Source organism: Diabrotica virgifera, chromosome 2, assembly GCF_917563875.1.
Source record: "Diabrotica virgifera virgifera chromosome 2, PGI_DIABVI_V3a".
NCBI classification, from domain to species: Eukaryota; Metazoa; Arthropoda; class Insecta; order Coleoptera; family Chrysomelidae; genus Diabrotica; species Diabrotica virgifera.
Genome location: NC_065444.1, coordinates 225,951,675 through 225,970,556, shown reverse-complemented (window position 1 = coordinate 225,970,556; position 18,882 = coordinate 225,951,675). Strand labels below are relative to the sequence as shown.

Genomic DNA, 18,882 nt, shown 5'->3' with positions numbered 1-18,882 from the left:
TTCCCAAATATTTTATTTGTTTGACACCTTCTATGGGCTGATTGTGAGATTATAGTTAAGGTACCAAGGGTATTATAAGGATAATAAAACTTGAGGTCAATGGTGTATATACTGAGGGCCTTTGGCCTGAGGGATATAAGTTGACTGAAAGCGATATTATCGTTAATACCCGTGGTGCCTTCAACATTTAATGTCCGACTAAATTATTTTTTATAGGCAAAAAATTGAAGGAATTTTGAATTAATTAGTTTTCAAATAAGTACATTTACCAGCAATAGTCGTACGTAATTGTGGTAACCATAGTTTTACTTGGGTTGTTATTTGTCAACTTGACAGTATTTAACTAGTTATTTAAATTTAATACCCTAGGGCGTAATTTTTCAAAATAATGCCCTAGAGCCTAGGGCATTATATCATACTTAACTGACTTCGAAATCATGTCATTATTTATCAAACTGACTTCAAAATCATGTCATTATTTGTCAAATAATATACCAGTCGGACATTAATATTATTACAGTAGAACCTCGATTATCTGTCAGGGCACCGGACCAAGGGTATGACGGATAATCGAAAAGACGGTTAACAGAACATTAAAAAAAAATAAAAATTCATAGTACAACTCTCAAATTTCATTTGTATGGTTTGTTTGACAATATAAGAGGGATTTGTGTTCATACAATCGAATCAATTTAAAATATTCTGAAATTTGTGTTTGTTTTACTGCTGCTTCATATTTTGCGACGGCTGAATTTCTTAATCGGCATAAGGCATAAGATCATGCAATCTACTTTATTGGCTTCTTCTTGTTGAGAATACCACCCGATGAATTATTGCATATGCGATGCAGCTTCTCTAGATTATTTACGCAAATCTTTGTCAGTTACAATAGGTTCATCAATATAGCTACAGTCAAGCTTCCTTGTGTCCAAGCATCAATATAGCTACTGTGTCAGCTTCCGAATAGGTTTGGTCCGCCTTTGTTGCCATTTCAATGAGTTCTTTATCTGTCAGCAATGGATAGCCGTTTGTGTCCTCATCACAAATCAAATTACCTTTTTTTTTATTTTTTTGCATTTAAATGATTGCTAATGTATAACTCAATACAACTTCTGTATGTACCCTGACGGTTAACAGAGGTGATGGTTAATGGAGAGACGGATAATCAAGGTTTCACTGTACATGATTTCAAAGTAAGTTATATTATAATGCCTTAGGGCGTTATTTTTCAATATTTATTTTGAAAAATAATGCCCTAGCTAGGGTATTAAATTCAAATAACTAGTTAAATACTGTCGAGTTGACACAATTACGTTACAACTGTTGCTGGTAAATGTACTTATTTAAAAACTAATTAATTCAAAATTCCTTAAATTTTTTTGCCTATAAAGAATAATTTAGTCAGACATTAAATGTTGAAGGCACCACGGGTATTAAAGATAATATCGCTTTCAGTGAATGTTTATCCCTTTAGACCCTTTTAACCCTTAAGATTGCTATCTAAAAAAAATACCAAGAAACTTTACAGAATCAACGATACTGATCTGGCTGTTATTAACACATTCACAGACACACTTTAGATGTAGACACATCTTATGGAGTAAGTGGCTTCATATGCAGTTGTGTCTGTGAATGTGTTAAGAGGTAAAGATTGACGAGCTCCTGTATAGGATAATGCTACTGTTTTATGTTAAAAAAAGGTAAATTAGAATCGGACCAGGTTTTTATCGTGAGTAGATCAGAAGGTATAGTAGCAATATTTGAGTTGCTCCAAGTAATACTGGTATCATCAGCAAAAAGAAAATTTTTTCCATTAATTTTTAAACTAGGGATGTCATTAATAAACGTAAGGAAAAGTAGAGGACCTGATACTGAACCTTGTGGTTTGTAGAGGACCCCACATACAATATTTTGGAGACTAAAGTCTGTATTATTTGCTCTAACCAGTTGTTTCCAACTATCCAAGTAAGATTGAAACCAATTCAAAGAAATTCTTCGAATTCCATATAAATTTAGTTATTTTTATCAAAATTTCATGATTTACACAATCAAAAGCTTTGGCATAGTCACAAAAAACAGTGGCAGTGTGAAGATTATTGCTCAGTGCTTGATAAACCTCATGTAGTACAGAAAACATGGCATCAGCAGTACATTTATTATTTAAAAAGCCGAACTTTTGTAATAAAATGTTGTTTTCAACAGGAAAGGACATAAGTCATGCTTTTATGAGTCTCTCAATAATTTTGGAGTACCGGTAGTAATGCAATAGGTATATACTTGCAGGAATTAGATTTTTCACCACCCTTATGAAGAGGAATAATGATAGCTGTCTTTAGGTACTCTGGAAATTTACCTTTCTCAAAAGAATCATTAATTGGCGAGATGAGGACACAAGGATCTACAGATCGAGCGAGTCTCGTAAATTGCACGGCTTCGAGCCACGCTTCACACAACCATATTTGCGTACTTGTGTTTTGGGTTGTGTGGTCGTGCTCTGGTCGATTGGAGTTATAATTTACCAAATTTAAATATAATCGTTTCTACTGATTCATAATATGTATACTATAATATAATATATTGAAGTTTTTAAATATTGCTAATATTATTAAAGTTTTTAACATTGTATTTTAATATACTTTGTTTTATTAATAATAATATTACCTAAGTATTGCACCTTGTTCAAAAAAAGTTCAAGATAAATACCGCGGTTTTTTCATATGAAAATGCAAAGAAAAAATATACAATTTGCAGAGTATGTAAATGCTTGTTTTTTGATAAAACAATACAAATTGTATGTAGGTAGGTAGAGTAGCAAAGCATTGAGTAGTTATAGCAAAAGTAGCTACGCCATCTGAGACATAATAAGGATGAAATTAGTTTTATATTTTCTTTTCTCATGGAGCATGCATGATGGAGAGTTTTTTAAAATACGTAACAAAGCATGTTGTTTTGTTATCTATGTTGCAAATATGTTGTTTTTTTTTCAAATTACAAAATATGTTGTTTTCAATACAAGTACCTAATTGTTGTTATTATTTACTGAGCATTTAGAATTTTGACTAACGCTCGATTTCATAATAAAGTTAATGTGTGTGTTACCTTAAAAAAAGCAATTGTTACAGTTAAAGAAAACTTTAAATTTAAAGTCCACTTTAACTTTATTAATATAAAATCGAGCGTAAGAAATTTTATAAACTTTGGAAAATAGCATTTCAAAAAAAGTACTGTAAGTATGCTGTATTTTTAATTTTTTCTCAAAAAATAAAACAAAACTCATTTTAAAACATATATTAAATTATAAACACAACACTAAATAAATAATTTTTCTCAACGGTTAAAAACCACACTTAAAAGTTTTAGAAATTCACACCCCAGAATCAAGTTACTCAAATTTTCAAACACCTCACCACACAGTGTCTCAAGTACAATTGCACGAAGCTGTTGATGTTATATTTTTACTCACATTAACAAAGTATTCATTTAGATTTCCAGGGTCTGAAAGGAAAAATGTTTAAGCTGGGTGAATTTTATTTCGAAGATCCTTTATTATGGACTAAGTTTCTTTTGCAACACTTTTAGAGCTTCTCAGACAATTTTGATAGTACGATTTTGTAGCTGATTTTATAAGTTTTAAATAGGTTTTCCTATACTTGCTGATATATTCAGTGACAGAGCCATTGGAAAGTAAATTTCTTGATGTAGAGTAGTGAAAGCATATTCATGGCTGATATGCGGATACCGGATACCTTTAGTAGTCCAGGGCCCAGGATTTGCGATGTTTTGGCTTAATTGTAATTAAAGGAAATGCTTTGTTGAACTTAAAAGCATATTAAAGCACATAAAAGCATATTAAAAAAATCACTGAAAAGTGATAATTTTAAAATTACAGGAAAGTGCCACTCGGAGGTTAAGCAAAATTAAATTAAAACTTGTAGCTACTTTAGTTTTTTCAATTTATAAATCTAGTTTAAATTAAACTAAAAAGAAATATATCTTTTTTGTAAACAAACACATTTAACGGCTAAACAGCTGGCCATAGTTGCCAGGTCAAAAAACTAAAAATCACCAGACAATTGCTTAAAAAGTTGCCAGATTTTGCTCAAAATCACCAGATTGTTATGAGTATGCGCAGTAACGAAAAATGTGTTGCTGCGCAGAATTTTGCGCATGCGCATACCCGTAACCATTCGAGAACGGTAATGTGAAGGGTTGGAACAAACCTAATAAAACAATAATTAAAATACAAATGAAACGATTTTTTTTTTGTAAAATATAATGTAAAATGTAGGTGTTCATTTTTATAAAAGGTACTGATAATCCCGACAATGTAGATTATTTAAAACTTAACGTTTTATGTCTTAAACTTGGCCTGACAGACGACCCTCGTCGAGCGGGGTGTTATACAAAATTGTTTTGTTGGAAACCTAGTAATTTTGCTCATGCTAATAAATTTTTAATACAAATTAAAATTGAAAAAATAGTTCCTAAGAACCTTTGAGATTTTAGTTTAGATGACCAAACCAACACAAAACGTGACAAAACTACAAAATATGAAGAACAGTAATCACTTAAAACTCTACAGCTGACACAAGAAAGATAAAACTGATAAATTGAAAATTGATATGTTGATATTAACTGAACTGGTTTGTTTATAAAACCAAGACATAAATTATTCGAAGTGCATGAACACTTGTAAGAGTAGCGTAAATTTCGGTGGATCCCCAGTTGAGCACCACAGAGGCGGATCATTTTATATTACAAAATTAGACTTTTTGTATTATATGAATATTAGGCAATTCTTAATAACGAATAAAAAACATATAATCGTACTTTTTAAATAAAAAAATATAATATAGATAAGGTCAAAAAATCACCAGATATTAAGCTTTTTAAAAAAGTTTTCACCATATCACCAAATGGGTTAGAAAATCACCAAATCTGGTGTATTTTCACCAGACCTGGCAACCTTGCAGCTGGCTCCGGTTGGATGATACTGCGCAGGACGAGTGGACGAGTGTAATATCCACCACCGTCTCGGAGGTAGGTGTAGAAAAGTGTTACACTTTTTTTCCTACAACATTTCAAAGAAACGAGTTGTACGCGTTCTACGACAGAAGTTGAGTGTATCGTGAAAAAAAGTGTAAACACTAGAAAAACAAAGAAACAAGAAAGTGTAACACTTTTACACTTTTCTTACACTTTTCAAGAACTAGTGTTACACTTAAAACAAAGGAACAGACCTAATTTTAGTTTTGGAATAAATAATAAATGTATGGAAAATGAAAGCAACTAAACAACAAAAAACTTGTATGTTCATTTTGTATATGTTACGGATACACCCCAAAATTGGGTAAAACCGGATATTTTGCTTGCATATCAGGGCCGTAACTACCATTGGGGCAACCGGGGCAATGCCCCGGGGCCCCCGGCCATAAAGGTCCCCGCAGGAGCTTTCGTTTGGTTCGCCGTGCATAGATTTTAACGAGGAAAATAAAAATATGTATTTTAAAAGCCGAAGACCTTACAGATGCACCCTAGACCTCAACATAAAGTTGAGAGGGCTAAGCTGGGGTCCCCGAGACCATAACATAAAAATTTAAATTATTACCTAAGAAATTAGTTATTTTGGCGTAATAAAACCTAAAATGACATTGGAAGAGTAGGCCCGGGCTAAGCTGGGGCCCCCGGGACCTTTCGTAAAGATATAAATTGTTACTGAGAAAATTAGTCATTTTGGCGAAATGAAAACTAAAATGCAACCGGAATATGTGGCCCCCGTCCCAGCTATGTTGTCTTAACCAATTTACCCCAGGCCACATAGGTACTGGTACGTGAAAGGAAGCACATTGTAGCCGAACAATGTACTTGCATAAAACAGATAAGATGGTACTTGCAAAATTATTTAACTTAAAATAAGGTGATTTCAAAATTTTTTGTGTTGGTCAACTAAAATAGCAATATCTCCTGTATAGGGCTTTTCATCGACTGTCATTTGTTTCGAGCTTCTGTCATGTGTCACATAATATTAATATATCTGCGCCATACGTCTTTGGTTTGTATCATTGGGATATATCAATAACGTATAACGTAGATATATTAATATTATGTGACACATGACAGAAGCTCGAAACAAATGACTGTGAATGAAAAGCCCTATGTCTCCGTCTCCGTAAATATAATCTATGGAGACCTGTAAGAAGGAGTGGAAACGCAATGCATCGTTTGTGGGCTAACTTTTCAACCTCTAATTCAACTTTCAGCAATCGCCGCTAGAGGCGCAAGTGTTCGAATAGGTGCTACAAATACATTAGCTCTTATGGACTTATTTAATATTTAACTCATTTTATTTTTGTTTTTAGCGTAATTAGACATTAATTTATTGGTGGATTGTAGCTGAATATGTTTTATGCCAAAAATAAATTATTTTAACCTTATAACATATATATCGACGTGTGGTAAAAAGTGTATTCTTTATATACCATTGTAGATGGAGATGTGACATCAAATTTAAATTTGTCATTACTTTAATATGTAGGACAGCTTATTTTGAAGCGGAAATATTTTGTCACATTATCTAACTGCCACATTTATATACCAATGGTATTTCAACGGCAAATTAATTTTTTAATATCTTTGTAACTGATATTAAAAAGTTTGTTAGTTGAAAAAATTGACTTAACTGTACGTAATTGTTTTTAAAAAGTTTAAAAAGTTATTTAAATAATTTGAAGTTTATTGATCAATTTTTTTTAATTAGGTATTCTTTTTATCAAAATTTAAACTGCTTTTTTTTAATACTTCATTTATCTATATTCTGAAAGCTTACCTATCAGATGTTTAAATTTAGTTAATAAAAATATATGTCTATAAACTACGCAGACGATAGTCTGACTTTTATAAAATTAATGTTAATTTTTGTGAAATATTTTGTCTCAAAAAATGCATTGTTTCGACAGAAAAACTTTCAAGATCGTCCTACTATTATCACTATAATTTTCAGGTTAAAATAAAAACCAATAATAGGCACAAATTTTATTTACACCGAAGGAAATAACATACAAACGAATAGGTTTAATCCACGAACGTTATAAATAACATAAAGACAAATCTTTATAAAAAGTCTTTATTAACTTCGTTAAGTTCCCTTTTGAATTTTTTATCGGAACGATAACTCGATATAAATCCCAGTACGAAGCAAGTTCTTTTAGTGTAAGCTTTCTTGGCACTCATATTTAAATAATATTAACCACCAAAACCAATAATCTTATATTAACTACGAATAATTAATTATTTTCGAAATTTTCACATTCACTCCAATGCAAAAGTAGCATCTATTTCTACGCCACCGCCGCCCTAGCGAGAAACCAAGCAAACAGGCAAAATTGTGTACAAAAATTTCAAGGTCGTCCTATCTCGATTCCTCTCCTCTGTGTAGGTCTCCATAATATAATCATAGAAAGCACAGAAAGCTTTTATCAAATACTATTGACTGTAATACATCCAACTCCCAAAGGAATCTGGAAGCACGTTGCCACTAGCGCTACTGTCGGCTTGCGGTGAAACTACGTTTTGACAACGTAAAATTTGACGTAAACATTCAAATTAATTTTTGAATAACGAGCTAACCTTTCTAAATTAAATTAAAATAAAAATAGTTCAAACACTTATACAAAAACAATAATAAAGCAATTTTATAAATGTAAGGTTAGATTGTCCTGTATGGGTAAAAATGTCAAGAGTTGTATGTATTACAGTCTATAGTATTTGCTTTTATTTCCTCACCACACTGACAAGGCACATACAATATTTCTTAATCTCACTTACAAATTTTACTGTCAATGAAAGTAAAGATGATTCAGAATTGATTACAAAACAGGGCATCTACTATGTGCATATATACATATTTCGGGTTTACCTTACTCTCATCGGAGAACCTGTGCTCCAATGACTCTTTGAGTTAACTATTCACTGCAATATTCTATCACTTGTTCTTATAACCTCTACTATATTCTTTGTTATTTCTTTATCAACAATTGTATTGCTAGCATTACTTTTCCATATATACCACAATTTTTATACTTCCCCTAGTTCTTTCCATCTGTTCTGTTGAATGCAAGAAACTTATACTCTCCTTTTAAACAAAGATATTAACTTAATACTCTTACCTGTATGACTTAAAATGTTTTAAGACCCAATCCTGATTTTTCTAACTTACTTATTTGTCCTAATCCATTAATCTGAATGGTATGCTTTTTCTCATGAGGATCTTTCAGTGCGTCACAGTTTTTCGATTTCTTTCTAGCGCATTAAATTGCATGTGACAGAAAAAAACGCACGTCGGTGATTACATTTCGTCGGTGACATTTATAACATTTATTCTAGTTGTCAATAGATGGCGCCACAAATTATTTACGAATTATATAATATATCTACGAATATAATCTGTACAATTTATAAGACTATACAAATCAAAGAAAATACCATTTTATAAATGCAATAAACACAATTGATTTGATTTTATGCCACATTGCAAATAAAATGTGACAACTGTCAGATTTAACTAAAATGTCATGTCACTAAAATGTATATTATCACGGACTTACCTTTTTTTCTATCATTTGTGACGCACTGAAAAATGCTCATGAAAAGAAGCATAGCTCAGTTTGCTTCTGGAACATTTTACTTCAAGAGATGCCATCATCCTAATTCTTGTTATATGTATATTGCAGAACTTTTTATTATGGTTCGATAATATTTTCGCACATTTGATGCTTGAATGTATTGTCATCAACCATATCCTGCAAGATTTGGCTAACACACCACCAACACAACCTAAATGCATCATTACCCTACACCCACTTACATTTTTCTGTAAAGACCAGAAATCTTATTGTAAGGACTTCTCTAACTCTATAAGCTATTGTTGCCTAAATCCTTCCACTAGGGACACATACATTCTTTGTATGGAGGAATAATAGCAATAAGATGGCTAAATAAAATAATATGACATAAACTTTCCTTAAAGATAACTTATGTCTCCTTATCTTGGAATTCAGAATAACTAAAATCGGGAGGTTCCTCAGGGTAGTATACTTGGCTAAACCGACAATATTAGAACAGCTACATTTGCAGATGATAATACAGATAAATCCGTCCAAATATTTACTATAAGAAGAAGCATACCACACCAGGTTACCATAAAAATAACAACACTATCCCCGTAAAAACTGTGGTAAAATATCTTTCCACTTTGATGAAAAACTGTCATTAAAGACACACATAAAGCAAAAAGAAGCCTTATATTCTAAAGAACTTAATCTAAAAAATCAAAAATATGTAATGGCTACTCAATAGAAAGTCCAAACTATCAGTTGAAAACAAACTGGCCATAAATATGCCAATTTGGACATATGGGATTGTTCTCTGGGGATGTACCAAGCCATCAAATACCAAAATACTAGTCATTTCAGTCCAAGACACTTTGTATGATATACTCTGTTCGCTAAACTCAGACACAACTGGCTAGTGATTTTAGTAAGTAATTTTGCCAATTTCGTAAAATTGGCAAAAAATAATTACTAAATAGTTAGTAATTTTGCCAAAATTGGCCAAAAACAAAAAAATTACCTACTAAAATCACCAGCCAGAGTTTAGCGAACTAACTATATCTGGAGCACCTTGGTATTTAATAAATCTAACCTTACACAGCGATCTAAAAATCTAATTAATAAAAGATGTAATTTCGTCTAGCCACTCTAGCCTGAATAAATACAAAAAACGAACATCAGATCATAACAATATGTTCATAAGAGACCTATTCGATCAACCCTTGGAAGATAGCAGATTGAAACTAATCTGGTCAGAAGACCTACTTGGGTACCTGTATGATAACAAACATACTTCAAAATATAAACTATTTACTTATTTCTCTAAGTGTTAGTGTGGAGTAGACTGTAAATTTGTATTTAAATAACTAAAAAATAGAACATAATGACAAAAATCTTTTCTACAATTTTTTATTTGCCCAGAATATATTGATACATAGCTGAACAGAAGCAAGTTTTTATAAAGAAACACTTAAAATTTCAATGGATGTATTTAGTATTTTGAATAGTTCATGTTGAATAATTTTAACAATAGAACACAAAAATTACAAGTATAGAAGTCAAACAAAATATAATAAAACATAATTTCCTAAGCTACATAGTTATATTCATTTGGTTTATTCTTGTCACGTTCCATATACTCTCTGTCAATAAGTGATTCTATACACTTCTTTAGATCAGCCGGTTTTACAGGAAACTTAAGTTGAGCATACAGTTCGCTAATTAGCAAATTATGACTTAGTGCTTTTCTCATTTTCATTATACGAACAATAGCAGCATCGATTTGATATTGTCTATCTTGGAATACTCGCTCTTCCGTATCTTTTTGTTCTTTTGCTGTCTCTTTAATTTGAACTTGATTTATAGTTATTTTAAATAATTTATTATAAAACTCATTATTCAATCTAAACTTATCACTATTTTCAATGTTTCTTCCTTTTGGAATTTTATTTAAGATTCTCACTTTTCCACAAGCTAAAGATTGTAAAGTTCTTCTCAACTCCCCATCTTCTATATTTGTAGCCGTTTTTATGTCTCCAAAACTAATTTCTTCATACTCATTAAATAACAAAATTACCAAAGTTTGGAACAACGATACAACTAATTCTTTTTTGCCAGTCTTAAATGTTGCTTTCAGTATGCAGTGATGTAAGGCAGGTTGCCATTGGAGTTTTCTTCCACTGTATCTACTCAAATAATAGTTATTAAATGTGTCTTGAAATTTTGTGAATTGTTCTGGAAAGATAACATCCATAGTAAGATATGTTGGCCAGAAGCCCATAGTAAGAATATTCACTGTCATATCTATGGGAGCTAACTGTAGATCACTGCTTTTAAGGTAAAATTTAAAGGAAGAATTTATATCATTGCTAAGTTCCATATCTTTAAACATACCTTCTAATTTTGAAGTAAACGCTCCACCACATTCCTGCTTTAATTTACTAAGCATACTCTTTTCGGCATCTACACTTGCTGATTTGCCTACGAGAAGTCTTTTAGCCAGATCTTTTTTGTAGAAGGCTTCAAATACATCTTTGCCATGAATAAAACGGAAAAGAACCATTGTTTTGTCTAAAAGATGGTCCAATTCTTCTTCTGTGGCAGCTTTGTTCCCTGCACGTAGCTTCGAATCAACAAATTTTGCAGTAAGTTCAGCTAGTTTATTTGTTCTCTGATTAACAAAATATTCAAAGGCTTCCTTAAGGGCATTCATAAACTTATCACTTTTATCAAAGCATACAATGACTACATTGTCTAAGGAATCTTTAAAATCTAGTAATTCTTGTACAATGGTTTTGTCTTTTTCAGTGTCAATAACCATAGAATTTCCTTTCTTTTTAATGTAAATCTTAAAATGGTTGCACAACTCGACGTGTCCATTACTAACATGGCCCAATAACTGGTACAACAAAGATAGATCGTGTATTTTGTTTTCATTTAATAGTTGATCAAGACCTTTTTGTAGTATAATAATCACATGTTCACCAAGCAACTGTTTTTGAACTATGTGAATTAGTTCAAATTCAGTACTTGAATTCAAATAATTAATAACTCTTTCTTTCTCTTCCTTAATTCTTTTATCAACATAAGTCAAGTAATTTGAAACTTCTAGGTCTTGTATCAACTTTTGACCTTCTGCTGCGTAAAAATGTTCAGTTGATTGCAAAAACTTTTGTTCGAAGATATTGTCATAAATTTGCAAATTAGTTAACATATTTAAGAGAGATTTGAGTAATGTTTTGTTACCTGTATCACCCTGTCTTTCTTTCTTAATAAACATCAGCAGACCTTCTACTAATCTAGTTTGAATAAGTCTATTTAAAACAATGTATTTACTAAATAACTTCAAGCCCATATCCCAAATTGGAACGATATTGGGGTTTTGGAGAACATATGTTCTATCTAAATACAAAAATATACTTCTAATCATCATCATCTGGTTACAATGAGCCAACCAATGCTCATTCATTTTCTGTAAAAACAAAGAACTGTCCATGGATTCTGATAAAAACTGTTCAATGTTAGTGGAAACATGGGCTTCAGTCAAATTATATAAGCGATCATACAAAATTGGACCCATTTTATGATTGCACAGGTTTTCAATTGCTTGATACAGTTCCTCTAAACAGTATTGATTTGATACAGCCTGTTGGATTGCAAATATAGCACTTTCCAATTTTTTCCATGTTTGTTCTTGGTAGTCAGGAGGCAGCACTGGCCGGGTTTTCAGATTTTTTATGATTAACTTCTTTGCAGTGGATTTGCTATTAATCAAATTTAAGCTTCTATTACCTCTGGTTTCTGCAACACTGGAAAAGTTCGATCTATGATGTATAGGATCTGATTCTTCATTCATTTTTATTATTTAGTGTGGACGATTTTCTTAACTCTTTTTAATTTTGATAATAAATTATAAGCATAACTTAGGTGTATACTTCTTTAATTAATAATCAACTGTAAGGTGCTTTTTGAGAATATATCGTTGAAGTTGAAGGATTTTATATTTATTTTGTTGGTGTCTTGTCTTGACATTTAGGTTATAATGTTCTGCGTTCTGCGATTTCATATTTTCAATTTTAATGTACCTGTCTACTGGGAAGGATATACAACCATATGTTTAGAACAGTATAATAATTTTTTCAGGAAACTATTTCTTTCTGCGGGATTAAAAATCGTTATTTTTTTATAAGAACATCAATCAAAATAATAAATATTAGTAGTGATACAAGTCGAAATGTTTTACGAATCGGGGAAAACCGCTACCGGTTTATTCCATGCTTATTCCAACATATTCCTATTTGTTTCATCTAATGATAAAAATCTGTTTTAAAGCCGACTGTATTTAAATTTCTTGAAAAATAAACCTAAGAATAAATAAGACTTCTTTGAAACCGCTAACAAATATTATTGACCCTGAGATTTTATTAGGCCAGTGTTTCACTGTGTTGTGGAAAAATATAGTTTTAAATTTCATTTCTTTTCTTCTCTCTAGGGATGGGAAAAACCTACCGGTTTTAACCTAAAACCGGTTTTTTTACTTCGCAATAACCGGTTTTACCGGTTGTTTTTTGTCCCGGTTATAACCGGTTTTTCTTTTTAAAGTAAAAACCGGTTATTAGGTTTTTACGGTGATTAGGATTAGGTTAGGTATTATTTTGGATCCCAATCATAATTATTATTCTCACGTAATTATTCCAAACAAAACCATAATTCAAATTTTATTTTATAAATACAGAAGCAAACTGAAAGTGCAAGCTCACATCAGCCAGAAACAATTAACTTTTATTATAATATTTCGTTGAAAAGGTATTTGTAATCATAATATTTACATAAGACGTGATCTGGTTGAAGTAGACGCAAACATAATCTATTTTTCACACTTGGACATTGAAAGTGGGCGAATGACTTTTTCTGATTACCAAAATAATGTTCCGACTATGAATGTCGAATTGCCGATTACGAATACGTATCTCCAAGGATTTCCCTACGTTTTCAAAACGAGACACCCGTACAGGAAGTATGAGATAAAATGTACCTATTATACAAATATACAAACGAGTTAAAAGAAATACATGATCAATATTTTTTGATCGTAGTAAAAATAAAAGATAAATTGCATTATCCAATTTATTTTTAAGTAAAATAATTTAGTCCTGTCGCCAGGGGGGGTACAACGGCCTCCTTAATTCAGATGGACTTACCCAAGTTTTTTTTATATATTTTGACCCGTAGAATACGAATTTTTTGGGTAACAGTTGATCCGGATGTCGATAAGATTGTTATAGACAAAGAACTTGAGGAATTACATAACAGTGATTTCTCGCAAAACAAAACATATTTTTGTATTTTTTGGGTCATTTTAAGCAAAAAATATTCCTACAAGTTTTTTCGTAGAATGCATAGTTTTCGAGATAATCGCGGTTGAACTTTCAAAAAATCGAAAAATTGCAATTTTTGAACCCGAATAACTTTTGATTAAAAAATAAAGTAGCAATTCTGCTTACCGCATTTGAAAGTTTAAGTCAAATTATATCGGTTTTGATTATTTGCATTGCTAAAAATTAATTTTTTTATTGTTAAACTAATCTATAAACACATAGGTTTCCCGTGCCTAATACATGCGTTTTACCGCATGCTACGTAGAAATTGCCTCGCTTGCACTTGTAGCTACTCTACCTACTCGTTCGATTTTAAATGAGAAATCATAGAAAACATCACTCACATACTAGGTGTTTACTACAGTTTACAGCTTTGTTTAACAATAAAATAATAAATTTTTAGCAATGCAAATAATCAAAACCGATATAATTTGACTTAAACTTTCAAATGCGGTAAGCAGAATTGCTACTTTATTTTTTAATCAAAAGTTATTCGGGTTTAAAATTTACAATTTTTCGATTTTTTGAAAGTTTAACCGCGGTTATCTCGAAAACTATGCATTCTACGAAAAAACTTGTAGGAATATTTTTTGCTTAAAATGACCCAAAAAATACAAAAAGATGTTTTGTTTTGCGAGAAATCGCTGTTATGTAATTCCTCAAGTTCTTTGTCTATAACAATCTTATCGACATCCGGATCAACTGTTACCCAAAAAATTCGTATTCTGCGGGTCAAAATATATAAAAAAAACTTGGGTAAGTCCATCTGAATTAAGGAGGCCGTTGTACCCCCCCTGGCGACAGGACTAATTATGTTGATATTATGGTTTTTAAATCCCATTTGAAAAGAGCCTGGGAAATTTTTTATAAGTTGAAATGGGTGGGTTAAATTGTATATTATTGCAATATGTATATATTAATCTTACGCTATATTATATTTAGTAATAATCAATAAATATATAATAATAAATACATATAATAATTAATAGAATAAAATATCGTTTTATTGAAGATTCTGTTTTATTTATATTGATATTGATGTTCTTTCGATAGTACTAATTTTGATCATACTGATATCGAGTATCGAGTCGAGTGGAGTTGTGGAGTATCTCAAACTAAAGTGCATTGTAAATGTAACATTGTAACCGAAAAACCGAAACCGGTTTTTGGAAAAAACCGGTTTTTTTGGCCGGTTATAACCGCCAGGTTAAACCGTAAGCAAAAAACCGGTATAACCGAAAGCCGGTGTTTTGTCAAAAACCGCCATCCCTACTTCTCTCTAAAAATCTACTGTTTTATGAGAAAATTTAAAAATAAATAAAAATGAACACTTTGGTTGTACAAACCACAAGTAGAGGTACTATGGAGATGACAACTCACAAGTAGAAGTTAGTTCCTAACCTATACCAAAGACGTCAAAGCTGTCAAAGAGTAAAGAGGTGAATGTGTCAGTGTCAACCTTTGATTTAGATATAAATAAAAATAAACATTAATATAATATTTATTCAAAATGATTTCAATTTTAAATAACATGTCTTGTCCTGGTTTATATTGTGGAAGAACACAATTATCAAATTACGAGTTGAGCGAATGTGGCCCATGTCCTAGAGGATTTAGAAGAAATGAAACTACTTATATTTGTGAATTATGTACAGATGAACCTTTTTTCTACGATTGGCTATATCTAGGATTTGTTGTTCTATTAATGCTCGTTTTGCACTGTTTTTTTATCGATATGATTTCAATGAGACGAAGGTAATGCAATGGCCTTTCAATTCAACAATTTAAACTAATAAATATTTTTCATAGTTTTCATTCTGGTGGGATATGTTATATGCCATTAGAGTGAAAACTTAGTCTTCTAATAAATATTATTTTTAGTTTCAACAAAGACATTCTTATTTTGCATTCAGTTGCTTGTATTGAAGTCGCTGTAGCAGCTGTGATTTCCTTAATATTGTCACACCCAATTGGTAAATTAACAATACATAGTTGTAAAGTCAGAAGTATTGCGGACTGGTATACACTTCTTCATAATCCCATTCCAAACTACGAGAAGAAAGTATATTGCACACAGGAAGCTGTTTATCCATTGTAAGTTTTTGGGCAAGTTTAAATTCCAGTTCAAGTAACGATTAGATTATAAAAAATTTGAAAACACTGATAGTTAATTACTTACTATCTGACCAAATTCACTATGATGCACACAAATAGAATGGAGATTGTGGAACTCTTAAGCGAAGTAGGAAACGAATGTATGTACATTCCATGTAGATCTGTGGAACTTTTAAGCAAGGTAGGAAACGAATGTACACTCTGTGCAGATCTTTCTGTTTAGAATCAATAGGGATGTTCACTAATTTTTAGATATAGTTAAATGCAATAGATTACAAGGTATATAAAAACGTAACAATCATAAAACTGTTTAAAAATGTATATTTTTTAAGATAAATGAGTTCATAATGTTGATTTTCTTGGAGGCTAGAAAAACGGTACCCTGCAGCGAGGCTACGGTCTGTGACGTCAGCAGTCGTAACGTCTTTGATCAACGACTAGTTTTGTATACTTATTTACGAAGTGTATTTGAATGTGCGCAGTTTTTTACGTATTTAATTATTAAAAATAAAGTCAAATAAGTGGTGTTTTGTTCCTGGGTGTGTAAGTACATCAAAAAACAGTTTTGACAAGATTTTTATTACCGTTCCAGCCAATTTAAAACAGAAAAAGAAATGGTTTGTTGCAGGTAGAACTTAAAAAATAACTAACTTAAAGAACTAACTTAATAAAATAAACATTATAGAAGTTTTCCAGATACTTTCGGCCCTTGGTAATAATGTAATTGTTCTTTCTGCATTTACATTTTTCAAAAATACTTATTAGTTTTCTCAGGATTCGAAAAAAATGAATGAATTTAAATAGCATTGGACCAAGATTTTGCACCTACCCCCTTAAAGAGTAAATGAAAAAGTTTCGGGACCTCAAATTTGTATTCCTTAAACTGGGATATTCCTAAAAGCGGGATTCTAATAATACATACAGTAAAAGTAAACCTTCAAATAACTACATGTGGATGTAGGTATGACTTTATATTATATTAAAATCATTAATAATTTAATGAAAAGATTGGTTGAAATGAAAATGTATAATACCCAAGTTCAAAAATATTTTTTACCTTGGAACAGTTGTCAACTCGAAATACGAAACAACCGAAATAAGATCTAGAGTTGAAAAGGACATAGCAACATTTAACAACATGCATGAGAAATATTTTCACCCATTGCGACATAATATCTCTCCCACTAAAAATGCGGCTGCTAAAATGTTATTATTTCCGGTCTTGCTATATGGCGCAGAGGCCTGGACAATAATGGAAACATTAATGAAAAAGCTAGAGGCATTCGAGATGTGGGTGTACCCACGTATCCTCAAAATATCCTGGGTGACCCACACCAACGTACAGGTATTGCGTTGAATGGGAAAACAAAAAGAAATCTCTTTTACAAGTACCTAAGAAACGAAATCTTAAATATCTCGGTCATATCATGAGGCATGATAAATATCGTATACTCCAACTGATAACGCAAGGTAAAATAGAGAGCAAATGCGGACACGGAAGAAAAGACACTCATGACTTAAAAACTTACGCCAATGATTTGGACAAAAATCGATTGAGTTATTCAGAAACGCCTCAAATGAAATTAAAATTGCCATGATGATAGCCAACGTCCACAACGGACAAGGCACATGAAGAAGAATAAAAATATTTTTAATACACCTAACCAAGGTAAAGTAATAACCAGCCAATGTATGTATACAATATGCATGCGTACAATGCATACATACAACTTTCTCTATTTTTTTTTGTGGAGTATTAAGCATTTATTTTTTTAGCTTAAAGAAGACATGAAAAATTATATGGAATATACACTCAGTAAAGCTGTGGTAGATTTATTTTTTTACAAGATGCCAATAAATCATACACCATTGTTACATCTACACTACAGTCGGTAGTTTATACGAATCGGCTTTCTGAAAACCTTCTTCCATTTTATTTGTTTATTTTTGTAAAACCCAAAATATGTCCTTACAAACAGTCTATCCACTTTAAACTAAACAAATTCACTATAAAACTCCACTTTAACCCTGATAAAACAAGAAGAGAAATAAAATGACCTGAAACGTCAAACAGGTAAACAGTAACACTATGAGAATGGCGCGCGCTTGGGGTATGCAACTAGTGACGTCAGGCCAATAGAGAAGCGTTCTTGAAATTTAAAATAATGCTAGATTTCTAATAAAGATTTTTTATAGAAAGGCTTTTTCAATTTTGTTGAAATTTTGGACAATTATTCCTAGGGTGTTTCTTAATCGTTTTACATGTTTGAAATGACTTAGGGTGTTTCTTAATCGTTTTACATGTTTGAAATGACTTTTTAATTTTTTGTGAACATCCCTATTATGTTTGTTCTGTAACATTCAGTCTGAAACTGATAGCTTCTGGTATACTTAATGCCAACACTAGTGCACATCAAATCCCAAATACAAAGTGAATTTGGTCAGACAGTACCAAACATATTATAGCTTGATCAACAACTGGATAAATGTATAGTTACATTTTTTTTTATTAACCCCACATTTATTACAATCTAGCTATACAATCTAAACCTAAATGTTTAGGTAGATAACAGACAATAAGTAATAGGACTGACAATAATTAGGAATGACATGTACGGAGGCATCCAGTGATGCACCCCTTTTTTAAAACTTAGCCTATAACACTGACTATTTCTGACATAAACTTATACACATTAATTTGGTACCTATTGTTCACTTAACTCTAACGGAACTTTTCGTTTTAACCTACGAACAGTGCGTGGTTTATTCACTAAATTTTTTGC

General features: G+C 31.5%; 2 protein-coding genes across 2 annotated transcripts in view; one reads left to right on the top strand and one right to left on the bottom strand.

Annotated features, from left to right (window-relative positions):
• Positions 1-10,000: 10,000 nt before the first annotated feature.
• Positions 10,001-12,657, bottom strand: LOC126880448 (cullin-4B-like). Its single transcript, XM_050644311.1, has one exon. The coding sequence runs from the start codon at positions 12,460-12,462 to the stop codon at positions 10,195-10,197; it is 2,268 nt and encodes a 755-aa protein (XP_050500268.1). The 5' UTR covers positions 12,463-12,657; the 3' UTR covers positions 10,001-10,194.
• A 2,739-nt stretch (positions 12,658-15,396) lies between these two features.
• LOC126880454 (JNK1/MAPK8-associated membrane protein) overlaps positions 15,397-18,882 on the top strand; it is a 40,938-nt gene continuing 37,452 nt past the window's right edge. The window contains exons 1-2 of the mRNA XM_050644321.1: positions 15,397-15,739; positions 15,866-16,078. Of these exons, the coding sequence (XP_050500278.1) occupies positions 15,495-15,739; positions 15,866-16,078 (458 nt within the window). The 5' untranslated portion in view covers positions 15,397-15,494. The remainder of the gene's footprint in view (positions 15,740-15,865; positions 16,079-18,882) is intronic.

Bases quoted from the DNA above. Each gene is read 5' to 3' on its own strand.
- LOC126880448 (XM_050644311.1), bottom strand. From the start codon at position 12,462: ATGAATGAAGAATCAGATCCTATACATCATAGATCGAACTTTTCCAGT.